The sequence below is a fragment of the Nyctereutes procyonoides genome, unplaced genomic scaffold (assembly GCF_905146905.1).
Source record: "Nyctereutes procyonoides isolate TBG_1078 unplaced genomic scaffold, NYPRO_anot_genome, whole genome shotgun sequence".
Lineage (NCBI taxonomy): Eukaryota > Metazoa > Chordata > Mammalia > Carnivora > Canidae > Nyctereutes > Nyctereutes procyonoides.
The window spans coordinates 16499041-16518518 of NW_026575141.1; the positions used below are offsets into that span (position 1 = coordinate 16499041).

Here is a 19478-nt window from a genome sequence, read left to right on the forward strand (position 1 = left end):
TCGTTTCTCATTATGTATATACTTCTGCTACTGAAGTTTTTAATAAAAGAATGGAATCATTCTTTTAAGAAATACTTACTGAAATAATTATTTGCTGGGTGTGGTAGTAGTGTTGGGCATTCATTAGTGCACAGGACAGGTAATTCCTGTCTTGGAAGTTACATTTTATTGAAGCAGAGAGACAGAAAAGCAGATCTGTAATACAGTGTCAGATACTGAGAAGCACTAAGAAGAAAGTGAAGCAGAGTGATTAGAACACTGGTCTCTGAGCAGAGATGTGAATAAGATGAAAGAGGCATAGGTTCCTGTCTCAGGTGAGTACTGTTTACACAGAGAAAATCACATAGTATCCATCTCATCCATCTCCCTTATAATTTGGAGGTCTCTCTGCCCAGTACATATTATATATATTTTTTCATAGCACCTAACTTAGCAAACTGCATTTCTTGGTAAATGTTTGTAGAATAAATGAAGAAACTCCAATCTATGAGTTTCTTGTCTCCTGGCTTAACCTGGCTTGTTTTCTTGGCTTTGCTATCCATTTAATTCTAATCTTCATGTTCAGCGTTAAGGCTCCTTGTTTGACCCAGCCACTTATGTATTTGTTTTTTGTCTTTGTTTTGTAAAATCTATTGGCTTTCAACCCCTTTGGAAATCATCCGTGTTTCAGTTTTGGTTTTCTTTGTTTGATACTTAGCATAACCTTGACATAACATCTTGTTTTCCAGATCTTAGTCCGCAGCTTAAGTTTTTCTTGTTTCTGGCTGAAAGCCTTGAAATTGATGGACTGAATCAGAAAGTCCAGAGTGGGGTATAGTTACCTCTAGAACCTATTACTCTTAATGTAATCTGGGCTTCTTGAGAGTTATATGTGTAGATTCCTTAATAATGAAATAATAATATTACTGTTAAAAAGATTGATTGGTCAAAATTTACCATTAGGGTCATTCACTCTCATTATCGTAAGCTAGTTACTAGCTTATAATGATTGTCAAACTGCAGTTCCAAATTTGATCCTTAAGGCATGGATTTGATGCTTCAGGTTTTGCTGTCTGGTGTGTAATGAAGTATCATGATGGAATAAACAATGGGACCAAACTAGTTATTCAAACCAGTTCCTGCCCATCAATGGGTAACAGTGTATCTGTAGCATCTGTCTGACCAGTTCTGTGTTTATTAGATACAGTTTTTCCAGAACTGGTAGTTAGATTTAGAAACATGGTTTTAAAAACCCCTCCCCAATAAATGGAAAGATAGCTATGCCTGCTTTTTTTCTTTGGCATTTTGTCTTTTAAAGATATATTTTCTTCAAGTCCTCATCCATACCATCTCTGAAATCAAGACTGCATCTCGGATTGGAAGGGTATACGAGCAGTCCTTCCTTCTCCAGTTTGTGAGGCGTGCTGACCTTTTTGGCAGGGTCTCTCCAGAGTGTTTACTGCTTCTGTAGCAATACAGAAGTTTTTCTCAAATTTTCTCTTGGTTTCCTGTGTTTTATGTGTTCAGTTATTACTCATGCTGATAAGCATTGGTTTATTATTTTAGAAAATATATTTGTCATTTGCTAGACCTTGATCTCAGGTTTTTGTAAAGCTGGTATATTAATTTTTCTTCACTTCATTAATTTCATTAATTTGCATCTATGTTGGCAGAGAACATTAATTGGTTTCTTGCTACTCAATACATTCTTTGGCCATTAAAGTAATTTATAGGCTAATCTATCTGGAACCACTAGATGAAAGTTGTACTTTCTCCTCTATTTCCCCTATGTGTTAGGTAAGAGTTTAATAAGCACATTTCTGGTAATTTCATTTTCTCAATATATATTTTCTAAGTTTTGCTTCCCTTTCAAGCTGTAAAAGGTATCATGGAATCATTACAGGTCTTAATGCCACCTGGAATCGTTTATTGTATATATTCAATGTAAATAAGAAAATATGACACATCAAATAGAAGTTCAAGAAAAGGAGTCTGGTAAAAAAGAAAAAAAAAGAAAAAAAAAGAAAAGGAGTCTGGTGTAAGTCATAGTGGTACCAGAACTGAGAATTTTTAGTTATCTACTTGGTGATGCTAAGTTTTTTGCTTTAAGATCTTTGGCTAACTTAAAATCTTTGATAATAAAAAAATATTTTAAATCAGCCCAGAAAAGTCCACAAAATGGCTTCTCTTTATAGTAGCAAATTATTAGTGGCAGCATTGTGGCTTTCACTGTGAAACTAAAGGTTTTGATTAAGGTTTTATTTCTCAAAGTATTCAAAGGGTTTTATATCTTTTCCTTATTGTACTGGTATAATCTGAAAGACTGATCCTGTTTGGGAGCTTTTCTGTTGAAGTGTGCCATAAGCCCATACCGTTTATTTATATCAGCTTGACATTTTTGTGACTCTCTTCAAGCATATTTCCCTAATGTAAACACAGGACTTTAGCTTTTAAGCAGATAATTACCATAATTTTTATGCCTAAAATGCCAGTATTAACTAGAAACAAAGAATGGCATCCTAATGCAAACCCTTTGAAGTTGGGGCAGCAATTGCAGTGATCACTGCAAGAATGTTTTTATGAAAGAGCTCTGTAAGGAAGGAGTTCAGCACATTTGTTGTGGAGGCGGGTAAGGAGTAGGTAAGGACAAATGAAGTGGGTGAGTGCTTGTGGCCTTTCCTGTCATACCCAGAGATAAACTTAATTTCTCTCAGGCTATAGATAGAACCTCTCCTTGTCTTCTACCATCTTCTAGCACCACCTCCCTATTCTATCCCAAATTAATTAGTATCTGCATTCACAGAATCTTTTAGTTTTTAAATAAATTTTTTATGTATATGTAATATATATATAGAGAGAGTGATACTAATCATAAAAGAATGAAATTCAAAAATAACTCTGCTATTATAAATGTGTAATATTCATGGTTATCTTGGAGCTATTTTGAGTGCAATATTGGCAGAAAGTTCACCAGTTTTTGTCAGTTTAATCACAAAATATTTTACTTTCCTATATTTTTTTTACTTTATTTTACTTTTATTTTACTTTATTTTTTAAAAAGATTTTATTTAAGAGAGAGCACAAGTGAGAGAGGGAGCATGAGTTGGGGAGGAGGGGCAGAAGGAGAGGGAGAAGCAGACGCCCCACTGAGCAGGGAACCCAGTGAATGGTTGTGGGGCTTGATCTCAGGAGCCTGATAAACATTACCTGAGCTGAAGACAGGGATTAACCCACTGAGCCACTCAGGTGCTCAGTTACAAAATATTTTAGAAGAGGGTATGTTTGATGCTTAATATATATTTGTAGAGCATAATTCTCCAAGTCTCTACTCAGAAAATAGTTCAGAGAGGTAGATTTGGCTGCATCACAACAAAGCACTTTCTATCATGCAGAAGTATAAGGCAGAAAGGATTATAAGTTCCGTATTGGAAAGAGGTTCAATCTGAAGCTCACAGCTAGCTACTCAGAATGTATAAAAAATGCAAAGGTTAAATGAGCATAGATAAGTTTTCTTCTATGATTTTATGAGTTACTCCTATTCCTACAAAATTGGACCACTTTGGTGAGCTTAGCCATTATGGCCAAGTGAGTTAACTTTTCCTCTAATTCCTTTATTAGTTTTTCTTGTTTCAGGGTTTCAGTTCTCTTCCTCACTATCCATTGATGTGCTCAGAGATGGATATGCATAACTCTGAACCAAGAAGAAAATACAGAGTATTATAGGAGGTATTAGAAGTAGATAGAAGGCAGGGAGCCATGTGAGGAGAGAGTATAAGACTCAAGCGATACAGATAGCTATCTTTATTATTAATTCATTCAACAAACACACCTTAAGTGATGAAGTACTTTGTAGAAGATCAGTGAGTGGTCCTTCTGGTACAAGAGGCAGATAAGGAATAAATGAATATCCAATTTAATGTCAGATCACATCAGGAATTACAAAGAACTAGGAAAGGATAGGAAGAGGAGAGAAGGGGTATGATTTTGTTTAGGTGATCACACATGCCCTCTCTGGGAAGGTGACATTGAAGTAAATCCCTGAAGGAAGAAATAGGAGTAAGCCACCTGAATAAGAATTCATTTATTTCACATTTATTTAGTGTCTGTTTATTGAACACTTTATATATGATGCTAGACTCTGTCTGGGAGTTGAGGATACAATTTTGGTGAGAAGAGGGCAGTCAGACAAAACTCCCTACTTATGTGCAACTTGTTTTCTAGTAGAGAGGGAATATTTTGGGGAAAAGTATTTCATGTGGAGGGAACAAGGAGTGCAAAGGCCCTGAGATGGGACCATGCTTGGCCTATTCCAGGAACAGCACAGAGGTGAGTATAATTAGAATGAAGCCAGTAAGACAGTTAATGATAGATAAAATCAAAGAGGTAGCCAGACCCTAAACCATATAAGGCCTTTGAACTTTCCTCTTAGAAAAACCAGAAGGTATTGAGAAGACCAGAAGCTATTTAAGCAGAAGAGTTGACATGATCTGACTTAATTAGGTAAAATAGAATTATTTTGGTTATACTGTATAACAGTTAAGGAAAGAGATAAGGTGGCTTGTACCAGTGTAAGAGGAAGTAGTAGTGAGACATGATCAGATTCTATATCTGCTTTGAAGGTAGACCCATCCATAAGTGAGGAGTCAATGATGACACCTAACTTCTGCAGAATGGAGGTGCCATTGCTGGATATGGAAAAGACTTTTAGGAGGGACACATTTGAGTTCAGTTTTCAGATATGTTAAATGAACTGAGGGTAAGAGAGGGGTCAGGGCTAGCATGTAAATTTTGAGCTTTTGGCATGAGGATGCTATTTAAAAAGGGGAATGAAATAATTTAGTGAGTGAAATGTGCGTGAGAAGACTGAGGACTGAACTCTAGGACACTCGAGTGTTTAAAGGTCAGGGAGAGGCAGACAAACTAGCAAAGGAATCTAAGAGGTGACTCATGGTGTAGGAGAAAACTAGGAGGGTATGTACTCTGGAAACTAAGCAAAGGAAGTTTTTCAAGAATAGCCATGTGGAATGCTACAGTAGGTTAAATAAAATGGGTAATCAGAATTAACAATTGGACTTGGCCATAGAATGCCACTGAGGACCTTGATAAATGTTTCTTTGGAATAGGGCGGATGAAAGCCTGACTGGAATGTGCTTGAAAGAGACTAATAGGGGAAAGTAAAGACTCTTTTATCATATCCATCAGTTGAACTATTTGATGGCCTGCCAATGCCAGAAGGCATGCCAAAGTCTTGAGGTATAAAGATGATGAAATTGATCTCAACCCTCCCAAGAACCCAGAGAGAGGTGGAGAGATCAGGAAGCAACTGACAAAGTGCACTTTATGCCCTATAAAGACATAGGTACATGTGTAGGTAGCATTAACGCATTAACACAAGTAAGATACTAATTTTTGGGAGACTGAGAAAGTTATAGAAAGGAGGTGAATATGACCTCAGACTTAAAAAACGAGTAGAGAGCTAGGCAGACAAGGAGCAGAGAGCTGATAAGAGTGTCAGTAAGACAGATATAACAGTAGTCCAATGCATTTAGACTCTAGGGGCATAGAAGATTGCCTGGAAATGAAGCTGGCAGGGTAGCTGGTATCACTGTAGAGGAGTAATATCATGGTGACAAGTTTAGACTTTTGCCCATAAGGGATGGATAATTAATTGAGACTTAAACTGGGGAGTGGTGTGATCATATCTTCATTTTAGAAGGACCACTTGGATATTCTAGAAAGATCAGCCAGTGAACTGTGTGCAGAGTGAATAGAAATAGGAAAAGCCAGAGGGAAAAGTCTCAGTTCAGGAACTATTAGCCCTGTTAAGAATGCTGTGGGGCCTTGGTCCTGATGCTCCAGTGACGGGGGAAGAAACAAAGGAGAGGTGTGTGTTTAGGCATGATGAGGGTGGGGAGGCATGAATGATCCAGGGTTTCTCACTTGGGTAGTGTGGTAGATAGTGATTACATAACCACCAGCATTAAATGAAATAGCACAGGCAACCAGTTGGTACCAAACAGTATGAAATTTTGTGACATTGTGTGTGTGTGTATGCAGTAGAGGGTGATTATTTTCTGTTTTAGTAGAAGGAAGTAAATAATGGAGCAGTGACATTGATTAATTTGCATAGCTTCCTTATCTTGATTGTCCCTTAGAGAAAGTACAGTTCCCCAAAAAACTTTTAAATGCTAATTAAGTAATTAGAGATTGAAGAGAAATAATATCCTTAGTAGAAGATAGGATATAAAAAAGAAAAAACTAAAGAAGAATAAAAGTATTTTCTAACTTGGAAGTTTTGCAATGTTTTAATTCCATTTTGCTAAATTTATAAACCTGTTATGCTTCCAGAGTCCTGTGCATTTGATGTCTTTTTCATTTATAAGGCAAGTGTTAGAGATGTGTGACTATGTAATTGATTTAAGAAATAATCTAGATTTACATTTTGTATACTTTTAGATTTGTCTGTATCCAATTTTTGTTCCACAGTTTTCTTGGAGGATCTTTTAAAGCTCAATACACTCTGCTCTCCAGGCATCCCTTTCTTTTATTCTCATTAACCATTAGTAATGTGGCCCCAGACACCTACAATGCAGTTAGGTCAGTTTCAGTTTATAAGTGCATTCTAGTCCTGCCTTCTTGAGATTATACCAAAGTTACCTTGATTAAAGTGTGGATGTGAAATGGTTAATCACATCATAATTTTGGAATGTACCAGCTCAATCCTCCAGAGGCTGTCTCTCTTTTCTCATTTACAGGTTCCTGAGGGGCATCTCACTATTGTTTCTATAAAACATCTGCCAATTCATAAAGATGGCTTGTGTTGGCCAATTTTAGGTCATGTGCAGATAATAACACGTGGAACTGGATCGTTTTCACTTAGTATAAAAAGAAAATTTCCAGCAGTTAGAAAATACAAAAGAAGGAAAAGAAAGAAGAGAAACTAAATGTAATTAACATGTATGCCTAAAAGTGTTTTAATTATAGGTCCAGTTTTGTAAAACCACGTGGTTTATTGCTATTAGATTTGATTTCAGGCTGTGTGTTGTATTTTCAGGAAGTTTCAGCTGATCCTACCGCCACCCTTACCGCAGCAGAAGAGAGAAAAGAGAAGGTACCAAGCCCACACCTCAGTCACCTAGTGGTTTTGACATCTGGGGATACGTTATATGGGCTGGCAGAAAGAGTGGTAGCCACAGAATCCTTGTAAGTTCTTAAAAACAGTTGCTTTGCCTTTAAGTATTTAAGAAAAGTTATAAAAGTAAGCATTGTAAAACTAGATTTTTAGCTTTATCCATCTTCCACTTCTGAGTGTCACTTAATGTATTTCTGAGGAGTATGTCCTAAAATAGATTACCAATTGATTTTTAAAACTGCATGGTTGGTTTTCAGTTACATATATGGAAGAAAGGAAATCTTTTAGGTTTCAGTCTTGAGCAACATGATCTATGCTTTAAAGTTAAAAGTTAAAAAAAAAAAACACACTATAGCATATTTTATATTTTCCTATTAAATTGTGATTCTGAAGAAACTAGTTACATTGTCAGTTTAGTGTTAATATAGTCAGCCCTTGACATCAGCAAGAATGCTTCTTGACCTTTAGTAAATCCTCCAATTTTTAATATGGGTGAAGTGCATGATCTTCCATAAAAAGGAGTCCAGTAAACTTAAGAGCTTTTGTGTACATAACAAAACATAGGGAAAAACAGGGCAGCTGCTGGCAGTCCTCTGGACAAATGACTTACACTCTTGCACACCAGCCTCCTGACCGGAAGTTCACATGTATGTCTCAGCCAAGTTACGGTTGGTTGCATGAGGTTACTTATAAGAAATGCCAGATGTTAAATCTGTGAATTCACGTATCTGTTCTCTATAATTTAATGGGATCCTTTACAGGAAATCTTTGCAAACAATACTGTTGTATTTCTTCTTCAGTCTTTCATGTGGTCTGTGCCCCTGTGTTGCCTGCAGAACAGCATAGCTCTGCACCGTGTGGTTCCCAGAGCAGTTGATTGGAAGTTATCCTTCTTCCACCTCTGCTCACATTCCATGTAGTTTGTAAATGAGCTACTACCAGATAGTTCACTCAAGTGGAAAAGAACTGTAATGGTTGAATTTTTGCTTAGAGATCTTAATGATTACTTATATAAAAGTATTGACAGGCTGTGGATCCTGCACTTTGCTTTCATGGTGGGTTATTTATTCCCTTTAGGGTATTCTTGGCTGAACAGTTTGAGTTCCTTCAGCCTCATCTGGATGCTGTGATGCCTGCAGTCAAAAAGCCCTTTCTCCAGCAGTTTTATTCTCAGGTCAGAGATACTCTTGGATGTCACTTCAGTTGTGAGCACATTATCTTGGGTTTTTTCACTAATGACCAGTCTCCAAATTCCAGGAGAATGATTAGAATGTGCTTATTCACTCATGAATTCTTGTATTAAATACTACCTGAGTACCTTGCATAACTTTTAGTCTAATGAGAATGAGAGAGAGAGAGAGAGAGAGAACCCATTAAAACTATTTACAATAAAAAAAAACTATTTACAATAAAGTATGGTAAGAGGAAAGAAACAGCAGCAGGGTATTTAATCTTGGCTGGAGAAGGAAGGGAGGTGTAGTCAGGAAAAGGTTGCCTAGAAAGACTGTCTAGAGGAAGGATATTTAAACCAGGCAGCCAGCTACATTGGTAATATATTCCAAACTAAGGGAATGGCTTCTGTGAAGACCAGCCAGTGAGCGAAAGCATGATACATGTAAGTGGCTGAGGGGAAAAAAAACTCTGATTGTCACAGCAGGGAAGAGGGCTAGTGGTGCTAGAGATGGCTGGAGTAATAAAGCAGGAGCCGCATGGTCATGGTGCTCTCAGCCAGGAGGTGGACTCTATTTTGAGAGTACTGGGAAAGTCCCAGAGGACCTGAAACAGTTTAAGTGGTGTGACAGTGTGTTTTAGAAAGAGTGGTTGGCAGCAGTAGATGGCAGGCCTCCAGGCAGGGAGACCGGCTTGAAGGATCCTACAGAAATACAGTTGAGAGATGATGAAATCTTGAGATGGGGCAGTTGGAGTGGAAATGGAGAGAAGTAAAAAAAAAAAAAAAAACCATGAGAAATATTTGCTCATCTCTGAAAAATACCACGGTTCTTTTATTGTTATGCTATCAGTGGCCTCAAGTTGATTGTATGTCTAAAAATTATGTTTTTTGAGACCTTTGCTGAGAAACAAAAGTGTTTTTGTAATTTAAATCTCAAGATATATAGTATATATATTTTATTTTTAGATGTGATGTATGCTAGAAATAGGCATAAAATATTTTTTATAAATTTGATACTTTTAGAAAATATTTGTCTTCCTTTCTGTGAAATTTATTTCAGACAGTTTCAACTGCCAGTGAACTACGCAAACCAATTTATTGGATCGTAGCCGGTAAAGCTATTGATTATGAACAGATGCTGCTCCTAATGGCTAATGTGAAGTGGGATGTAAAAGAAATTATGTCACAGCACAACATCTATGTAGATGCACTGCTAAAGGCAAGTACGCAAGAAAGGCCTTTGTTAAAGATGAGTCCACCAGGAAAACTATTCCTGTCATTGTACTTGCTCTCAAGTAGTGAGATTATAGTTATTACATCTCTAACATCATGATATTAAAGCCCCTGAATTGGAACAGATTTGCTTTTTGAATTTTGTGTTCTTTAAGACCCAAGAAATTTTTTGTTTTTGCTCACTAATTTCCTGTCTTGAGTTAGAGTTTGATTGGCATGTCTTGGCTGACTTTCATATTAAGTAATTTCAATAACGATGGCTATGATGACAAGAAGATATTTCTATTTATTAGAAGTTATATCTGTAGTTATATGGATTTATTAGCAAGAGACCAGGCCCCTGATGATTCTGTGTTGTTGTTGTTATTTCCAGAAATCACATTACTTTTGCAACGTGTCATGCAAAATTTTTGCATTTAAAACTCACATTTAAAAGTTTTCCGGGGGATCCCTGGGTGGCGCAGCAGTTTGGCGCCTGCCTTTGGCCCAGGTCGCGATTCTGGAGACCCCGGATCGAATCCCACGTCGGGCTCCCGGTGCATGGAGCCTGCTTCTCCCTCTGCCTGTGTCTCTGCCTCTCTCTCTCTCTCTCTCTCTCTCTGTGTGTGTGTGTGTGTGTGTGACTATCATAAAATAAATAAAAATTTAAAAATAAATAAATAAATAAATAAATAATAAATGTTTTCTGGAAAAAATAAAAGTTTTCTGGGAAGAATTGTACATTTTTTTAATCATTTATGCATCAGGAGATATTTGTCGATCACCTGACAGGTGCAATACACTGATCTAGGTGCTGACAACATAGTTGTGAATTAAGGAACTTACATGCCCTCAAGGAATTTATGTGCCAGTAGGGAAACAAGTTATGATAAAATATGTCAGATAATGAATAGTCCTGTGAACAAGTAAATAAGCAGCAGAAGAGGGTTAGAGAGTGGCAGGGGGTGGGTTAGGGGCAATATTGTTTATTTACGTGTAGTCAGAAAAGGATTCTGATAAAGTGAGAGTTGGGTAGAGGCCCGAAGGAAGCCAGGAGATGAGCCATGTGTATGTCAGGTGAGGAAAGGGCATCTGAGGAGATGAAAACTGCTTTCAGAAAAGTCTTGTTTTTCATATTTGTCAATGAAAAGAAAATTGGCCCTTCTTAAGATCCTGACTTTTATTCACACAAACATTTTTACTTGCTTAGTCCAGGGCAACAGATGGTAGTTGGGGACACTTGCAAACCAATAAGCAAAGCCAAAGATCAAAACAGATATCAGGGGGCACCTGGGTGGCTCAGTGGTTAAGTATCCGCCTTTGACTCAGGTCATGATCCCGGAGTCTTGGGTTTGAGTCCTGCATCAGGCTCCCTGCTTCTCCCTCTGCCTATGTCTCTGCCTCTCTCTGTGTCTCTCATGAATAAATAAATAAAATCTTAAAAGAAAAAAAAAACAGCAGTGGAATTCATCTCTCTGCCTGGTACCTTTTTGAGCTCTGTGATGGAGACTGCAAGGTCGTCCCCAGACTCAGGAACCAAGGGTGGAAGATCAGTTAGCAGTGTCTAGGGGTTAGTGTCAGGTCTGAGGTGTGAGTGACAAAGGTGCTCTGTAATTGCCACCATGGGAGAACTTTGATTTCTAGGACCCCCATGATATTTCAATTGGGAATTTTAATTTGGAATGTGATACAAATATAATTTATAAATAATCATGCATCTTTTTTTTAAACAATTTTGTTTTTGAAAAGTTGATTTCATTTTTTAATGGCATGCTAACCATGGTACTCATAGGGATGCAAGAAGAAAGATTTCTGCACTCAGTGAATATGTATTCTAAAGGAGCCTACTTGCTTTGGTTATTCTTACTTTTTTTTTAAGATTTTATTTACTTGAGAGAGAGAGAGAGTGTGTGTGTGCATGTGGGGAAAGGGAGAAAGAGAGAGAGAGAATCTCGAGCAGATTCTACACTGAGCTGGACGGAGCTCGATCCCACGACCCTGAGATATGACTGAGCCAAAACCAAGAGTCAGATGCTCAACCAATTTGAGCCACCCAGGTGCCCCTAGTTATTTTTAATTATAAGAAACATTAATATTGTAAGAAAGAACCAATGTTATTCAGATTATTAACATGAACCCAGTTTTTAGGAGTGTCAAACCTTCTTTCCTAAGAAAGCTTTTATATAACTTCTATTCATGCTATTACTTTTCCAAGTCTAAACCTTTAGGTAAAAAGCAATCTGCATTTGTTGTCCTCCAAAAATCTTAAGTAAAATGAAGTGTTTTTATTGTTCATTTAACAAGCATTCTTGAACATTTAATTTAGCAATGAGTAGAATGACATTGTTTACAGTTAGCATATAACTTTATATTTTTTAAAGATTTTATCTATTTGAGAGAGAAAGAGAAAGTGAGACCATGAGTGAGAGGGATGGGAAGAGGAAGAAAGAGAAGCAGGCTCCCCACTGACCCTGGGATCCTGACCTGAGCAGAAGGCAGATACTTAAGTGACTAAGCCACCCAGATGGTCCAGGATATAACTTTATTTTTAAAATATTAGTGGAAAATACTGAATCGTGACTGGAAATCTAAAGCAGAGTTTACTGCAGTGAAGCATAAATGCAATAGCAAATACTAGTGTTCTACTAGATTCATAACATGAAGAGGATAAAGATACTTATTTAACTTTGATTTTCAAAAGTAAGCTTACTGGATTTAAAATTCACTTTTTCATATAATTAAAAGCAATTAACTGTCAAAAATAAATCATCAAAAAATTGTGATTAGCAAAAGAGCAAAAGGATAATAAGTAATCATGTGGTAGCTTGAGTGGTGATGATTATATTAGATTTTTTCCCCTCTGGTATGTTATTAGAGAATTTGAACACATATCAGTCTTGACTTGTTAAGCATTGTGTAGCTGCTGTCCTGAGGAAACTAAAGAAAAAAATCTCATTTTTAAACCTATTAAATTTATTTGAATTGTATTGTTTTTTTATTTTTTTAAGATTTTACTTATTTATTCATAGACACAGAGAGAGGCAGAGACACAGGCAGAGGGAGAAGCAGGCTCCATGCAGGGAGCCCGATGCTGGACTTGATCCCAGGTCTCCAGGATCACACCCCAGGCTGCAGGCGGCACCAAACCGCTGCGCCACCAGGGCTGCCGGAAATGTATTGTTAAGGAAGGGTCGATAGCATTTACTTTTGTAAATGAATGTATTTAGATGATAATAGTCCAAAGAAACTAGAAGTACATTTATTGAAGGGCAAACCATTTGCTTTCTTTTTTTTTTTTTTTAAGATTTTATTTATTTATTCAGGAGAGACTCAGAGAGAGAGAGGCAGAGGCACAAAAGCAGAGAGAGAAGCAGGCTCCATGCAGGGAGCCCGACACGGGACTTGATCCCTGGTATCCAGGATCACACCCTGGGTTGAAGGCAGCGCTAGATCGCTGAGCCACCCGGGCTGCCCTGCTTTCATGTAATTGTTAGAATTTGTCTAAGTTAGTTTCATATATATTTTTTTTAGTGGAGTGGTATCATAAAAGTTACTAATAAGTAATAAAAATACTCAGTTTTCCTGTAGGAAACAGGAAGTATTTTGTTTTATTATTTCCTTTGTATTTAAAATTTGCAGCTATTATATGACTTTCGAATCATTCAGAATATAATAATATATTTACTTGTAAAGAATGTGTAGGAAAGAGGATAATTTATCCAATTGTTCTCTAAGGAGTATAGCCTCAAATTACAAATGGTTCATGATTCACTCTGAGTTGAAAGCTTATCAAAATATTTCTTTAACCTGGGTTTCTTGAAGATAATTTTAAAGACATATTAGGTTATTAAGCTCTTTTAATCCATGCTGACAGTCATGGAAAAATTTGAGATGAAGAAGCATTTGAACATGTTAGCATTGTTTAATCTGTTAATGATATGTATCTCCTTTGAGATGAAATGTAGTGTACTCTGTATCACAACATAGTTTATTCAATTTGATATACTTAAAAAAACCCTCTTCATTCTAAGTTCAAGTTATCTTTTGCATTCTCTTTGTTTTACTTGGTTTGATTCTGAGTCTTTCTAAATCTTTTTATTTGCTGGTAAGATTGGAAAGCAATGTGACATAATTATATTCACATATGGCCATGATTTTTGTCTTCTTAGGAATTTGAGCAATTTAACAGGAGGTTAAATGAGGTTTCTAAGAGAGTTCGGATACCTCTGCCCGTGTCTAATATACTTTGGGAACACTGTATACGGCTGGCCAACAGAACTATTGTGGAAGGGTAAGTTTTCATGAAAGCATTATCTGAGTCTTCAATGATCAAGCATAATACATAGAAAACATTGCATGTTATCATTATTGGAGAGAATAGGTAGAGAAAGTCATAAATAGCAGACAATCCTGTAATAACTGAGGTTTGACTTTAGAATATAATTGAAGAACCCTTATACTCCAGTGTGCCTTCTCCATCTGAGCTTTCTTTTCTAGGTGGTTACCTAGAACCACCTAGTAGAGCAGTGTAGAAAGTAGCATCTCATGGTTATCTGAAAGTTAAACTCATAATAGTTATTATTACCTAATAATATAATTATGATGATGATGATTATCCATGACATTTATTGAGCACCACGTGTCATTTACTGGATCAAATACCTCACAGGATTTTATCACTGAACCCTAACATAAACTCTTTGATGGAACCATTATTCTCTGTTTTCTCAAGGAGAAAACCTTGCTTCAGAAAATCAAGGAGGTTAAATAACTTGTCTAAGTTCACATAGTTTTCCAACACCAAGAAGGTTTATGAACTTCTGATGGCAAAATCAGGCTTCATAACCACTGTCTGTTAGTGGTATCATTATATCATTGTAAACTGTATAAATCTTTCATATGTTGACTTTAAAGATCTATCAGTACTAATTTTCCCACTTACTCAGAGACCATGCTTACATCTAGAATATAAGAAAGCTTATAAAAGCTTGCTGGAAAGCAAGCTGCAGTCTCAAAGACTGTTCATAGTGGTCTGGAATTGCACATCAGTTGAATTTCCACATTGTCGTTTATCTGATTTCTTTTAAGCTCTTCTTTGATATAAAGAAGAAGGTATTAGAGAGTGGGGAGGTGAACAGTGACAAGCTGCCAACACTTTTGGCACTCTGTTTTGAAACCAACAGCGCTGTAAATCACAGAATGGCTCAGTGTCAATAGTCATGACTGAAAAGTATTTTTAATAAATGTGTTTAATAAAGTAGAAAAGTGAATAATGTTATATTTCTGCGCAAAACACGTTTTTATTAAAGAAGAAGAAGAAGCCTGATCACTTCAAATAATATGTGCTTTAGCCTCCTTGCAAATTTCCTTAGGGGAAGTGCTGAATTCTTAGGGTTGGATTCTCCATGTTTTGTATTATTGAAGGATTGAGGCACTGACTTATGAGTAATCACATGTTGTACTCTTAGGGTTAATACATTCTTATTACTACTCTACCCTAGAACACACAGTTTTCAGGAGTGTGGGGTGTCAGAATAAGTCTATAAAGTGTATGACAAGTTATGTATGTCCTTTTTTTGCTTATATGCTCACACGTTTCTTAGGTTTAGCTGACTGTTCATGGGGGAATTACTGCATTTGTTTCCTCTGCATCCAGTAGTTACAATACTGAACAGTTTTATGAAACTAAGATTACTTTGGAGTGTTCATAGCTTAGTTTTTATAAATAAATCTTGGCAGCCAGATTTCCGGGAATACCAGTTTTACTTTCTTACAGATAATTATGTTAATTGACAGGGGGAGAGAACTGTAGAGCAGCCAAAAACTTAAGCAGTTAGTGGATCTCTTTGCTTTGCAAACGGGGAAGCTGAGGCCCCATTGGTAAAATGAGTGTGGAGTGCTGGGGCCCCAGCTGAACCCAGTCCTTCTAACACAAGACTCCTGTGCTCTTTTTCCTATAATCCTCTCATTTCTGGAGAATCTGTCGAGATATGGGTTAAAATAGAGTTCAAGTACCTACAGATTTCTTTTTCCATCCTATCATTTCTGGGTTTTTTTATTATTATTATTGTATATCTTAGATATGCCAACGTCAAGAAGTGTAGTAATGAGGGTCGTGCCCTGATGCAATTGGATTTTCAACAGTTTTTAATGAAACTTGAAAAACTAACAGATATTAGACCCATTCCTGATAAAGAATTTGTGGAGACATATATTAAAGCCTACTACCTAACTGAGAATGACATGGAACGCTGGATCAAAGAGCACAGGGTGAGAGCTGGAAAGCAGTCCATTGGATTTCTATTCCTTTTCCTCTGTGCTGTTCTTGTCTGCTGTATTATATAATTCAAAATCGTGAGAGTGCAGTGTAAAGCAACAGCTGATTCTTTACCATATTTGCACTGTGTCTATGCAATGCCCTTTGCATAATCAAATCCTTTTGAGACCTCTCCAAACTGCAACAGTAATTATCTGAAAAGGTAGCCAGAGCCTGAACTTTAGCTGTGTTTATCCTGCAGCTGTGTTGTGGGAAAAGCCTGGCATTGGTTAACATCAAGACAAACTGAAGACAGCAACGTTGTCTTGTGATTCACAAGCTAATGTCTATTCTATAACTTAAATCTTACTGTCCTCAACAATGAATTGGCATCATACTGACATGTATTAGTGATGATTGGGTGTATTAATATTTAAATGACTAAATTTAACTTCTTCCTGTGTTAGATTTTACCTTGAGTATAGATGGGGTCATTTTTCTTCTGTGTGGATATATAGATAAGTAGAGAAAAATATTATTTATTAAGTGTTATTTAAGATGCTGAATTAAAAAAAATGCTGAATTTTTGGCATAGTTTAATGCAACATATTTCACCAAAGCATGCTCAATATGGGGAACTTTCCTATATGATTGTTCTACTGTTTGTCTAGGTAAGGCAATATGTGGAGATAGAAAATGAAAATATGGCAAGTAAAAAAAAAAAAAGAAAAATATGGCAAGTATTAAAATTATCACCTAGTTTTATTCCTTCACTAACTCTAGTGATCACATTTACTTATGCTGTAAACATCATGGGTAAAAGCTAAGTAGATTGTTATTTCATCTGGGTAAGGAAATAAGGAATTATTTATATTTGCCTTATCAGCCTCATCCTATCTGATTTTAATACTCTAGAGAAATGAAATGAATATTAGCCTGAGTTTTGTGTAAATGTGCCCACTGTAGGTCAGTTCCAGATCCTTAGGAGCAAAGTAGAAATGTACATATTATTTTCAATGATTTTTATCAGTACATCAGAATTGAGAAAAATGTCATCCCTTTTAGTCCCATTGACTTCTGACATTTGAAAGCCAGAATAGTAAACCAGGAACAGATGGACTGCTGAATGTTGCTGGAATCCATTTAGTAAAGTAAGCTGTAAACACTTGGAAGTCACTCCTGTGGAAGGGGTCTGGGGGAAAGAGGACAAGTAACCAAGGGGATAAAGCATAGGTCTTAGACATATGTTATTTGATGCAAGAATGATCCCCATTTTCGAGTTTTTTCTCTTAATATAGTGAACCAAAATTTTTAGCTTAATATCTTATGAGAACTTTAACTGGTATTTGTAATTCAGTGAAATTTTTTTGGGAGCCGACTGCCCCCACCTTCTAAGACAGTGTCTAGCCCAGTGCTTGATGACAGTGGATACTTGTTAAATGCTGACTGATTAAGAGAATTTACTAGATGCTACCAGATGTTCTCAGAGCTCAGATACAGAAACTGAGTAGCTTGCTGAGTTTTTAAAATGAACTCTTTTTCATATTTTGAAATTGTCTGTTTAGTGGTTATAACTCCAATGACAACAGGTGACTTTTCATATTAGATGGTAGTATAGAACTCTGTTTCCATATCTGAACCCTTGTTCATCCTCCAGAACCAGATCAATATGCAAAACTTTCTGATAAATCCTTATTCATTCTTACCCTAGCAACTCGTTATCTGAAATTTGGGAACCAAATAGATTTGTACAGCATAAAAGACATACAGTCTTAATTTTACTTACTAGCTACAATGGCAACATGAGGGTTTAAAAGCCAGTAACTTTCTGATCCTGGTTACTCTACTCATTTGTCATATCTTAGAAAAGTTGTTCTGTGGTTAGAGATTTTTTTCTTTCGCCTAAAATGTTTGCAAAATGTAGAGTGCCAGAAAACAATTACTTAGTAGCATTTTAAAAATTTGAGAGGTCAGTATATTTTAATAACTTAATAAAGACTGCCACAGAAACAAGCATAAAGTGTCTGGTCTTAAAAGTAACAAAAGCATAGGCACGGCAGATTATTTTGCCATATTGAAGAAACTCTATTCCTTTCTGTTTCAAATGTGTCCTGCAGTGTCCTTATGATTATTACAGCTCAGTAAACAATTTGTCTTCCATGTCTCAAAGTATGATTTCCCCTGCTTTTCGCTGACTTGTAGTGCTCAGTCACTGTCCACTGAAAACTAAATATCTGCCTGTTATTTTCTATGCATTGGTCAAATATGTCTTTCAGTGTACTAAATTCGGATCTTTTTTTTTTTCTCTCCTCGCCCCCCCAATGTACCTCGAGCAGGAATATTCAACGAAGCAGCTGACCAATCTGGTAAATGTTTGCCTGGGATCTCATATCAATAAGAAAGCAAGACAAAAACTCCTCGCTGCTATAGATGATATAGACAGACCCAAAAGATAATGAATACATTCTTTTTTCTCAATGGCATTGATCTTCTCTCAACACATATGACATGAAAGCCAGTTTTCATGCACTCTTGACTATTGTCTGCTAAGAAATCTTTGTGCATGTACTTTCCAACTGGAAAGTGGAAAACACTGAAATTTGTGTGGTGTTCTGAAATGACTTTTATATGCTCTGGTCCTTCTCTTCAACTCTTAAGTCTCATTTGTTGTATTATTTTTCTGAAAGTATATTATTGCCTTGTCATAAGTATTGTTCTGTGACTACAATTACACATTTTACTGAGGAATATACTGTAAATACATGATTAGTGATAATAATACATCCATGGGCAGTTTTTGGAGAATGAATTTATGTTGATATTTTTTGCCCTCTCTATTTGGTTCTTAATATATAAATGAGCGGGTTTATGTATAGCATCTCCTAATTATGAGCTCTGCATGAGAATTGAAAGTATACATAAGCAAAATAGTTGAAAAATCAGTATGTTCTCTGTGTTTTTAAATGTCAGAGTTTATGTTGGGGTTAATTTGGTTGTACCAGTGATCATAAATGATGGAATTGAATAAATATTATACTCTAACATGATCTGCCTATGTGAGACTAAATTTTGATATTTTTCCACAGCAAGCAGTTTATGAAACTGTAATGGAATTTTTCGTTGTGTTCTAATTTTAATGATCTTATGTCCTGGTACCAGTGGTGAAAAGTAGTTTTGTCTATCTTTTCAGAGCCTGAGTAGCACCTAGAATAGTGATTATAGGATTTTTTTTCCTTTTTCTTTTCTCTTTTCTTTTTTCTTTCTTTCTCCTTTCTTTCTTAGTTCCTTCCTTCCTTCCTTCCTTCCTTCCTTCCTTCCTTCCTTCCTTCCTTCCTTTTTTAAATGTGGGACAATTTTTCACATAAGCGTTGCTCTTTTTGAATTCTGCTTTTGTCTTAGGACAGGAAAACCTGGTTTAGCTGACTTAGGGAAAGAACTGATAATAGTCAAGCATAAGTTTATGATCATATATTCACCTTACTTAGATATCTGCTTTGTATCACAGATGTAAAATAATGTGAGCTAGCAAGGAATAAATTTTGGAACTCAGTTAATTAGTTTTTAGTAACTGTGTACTTTGCTTTGAAACCAGAGATGTATCCACATATATGACATAAAAGTCAGTTTCCCATGCACTCCTGCCAACTGTCTGATAAGGAATTTTTTGCATGTTCTTTGTTACTGGAGAGTAGAAGACTCTTAAATTTGTGTGGTATTGGTACAGGTTT

The 19478-nt window shown here is 36.3% G+C and overlaps 1 protein-coding gene across 3 annotated transcripts in view; it reads left to right on the top strand.

The window, feature by feature from the left end:
- The window catches only part of VPS50 (VPS50 subunit of EARP/GARPII complex), a 138471-nt gene extending 119616 nt beyond the window's left edge, over positions 1-18855 (top strand). Inside the window, exons 23-28 of one of the 3 annotated variants that reach the window (XM_055307447.1) lie at positions 7034-7182; positions 8189-8285; positions 9343-9501; positions 13664-13785; positions 15575-15764; positions 18087-18855. In XM_055307447.1, the coding sequence (XP_055163422.1) occupies positions 7034-7182; positions 8189-8285; positions 9343-9501; positions 13664-13785; positions 15575-15764; positions 18087-18206 (837 nt within the window). In that variant the 3' untranslated portion in view covers positions 18207-18855. The remainder of the gene's footprint in view (positions 1-7033; positions 7183-8188; positions 8286-9342; positions 9502-13663; positions 13786-15574; positions 15765-18086) is intronic. The other 2 variants (XM_055307448.1, XM_055307446.1) reach the window with 2 other exon arrangements.
- Positions 18856-19478: the final 623 nt, after the last annotated feature.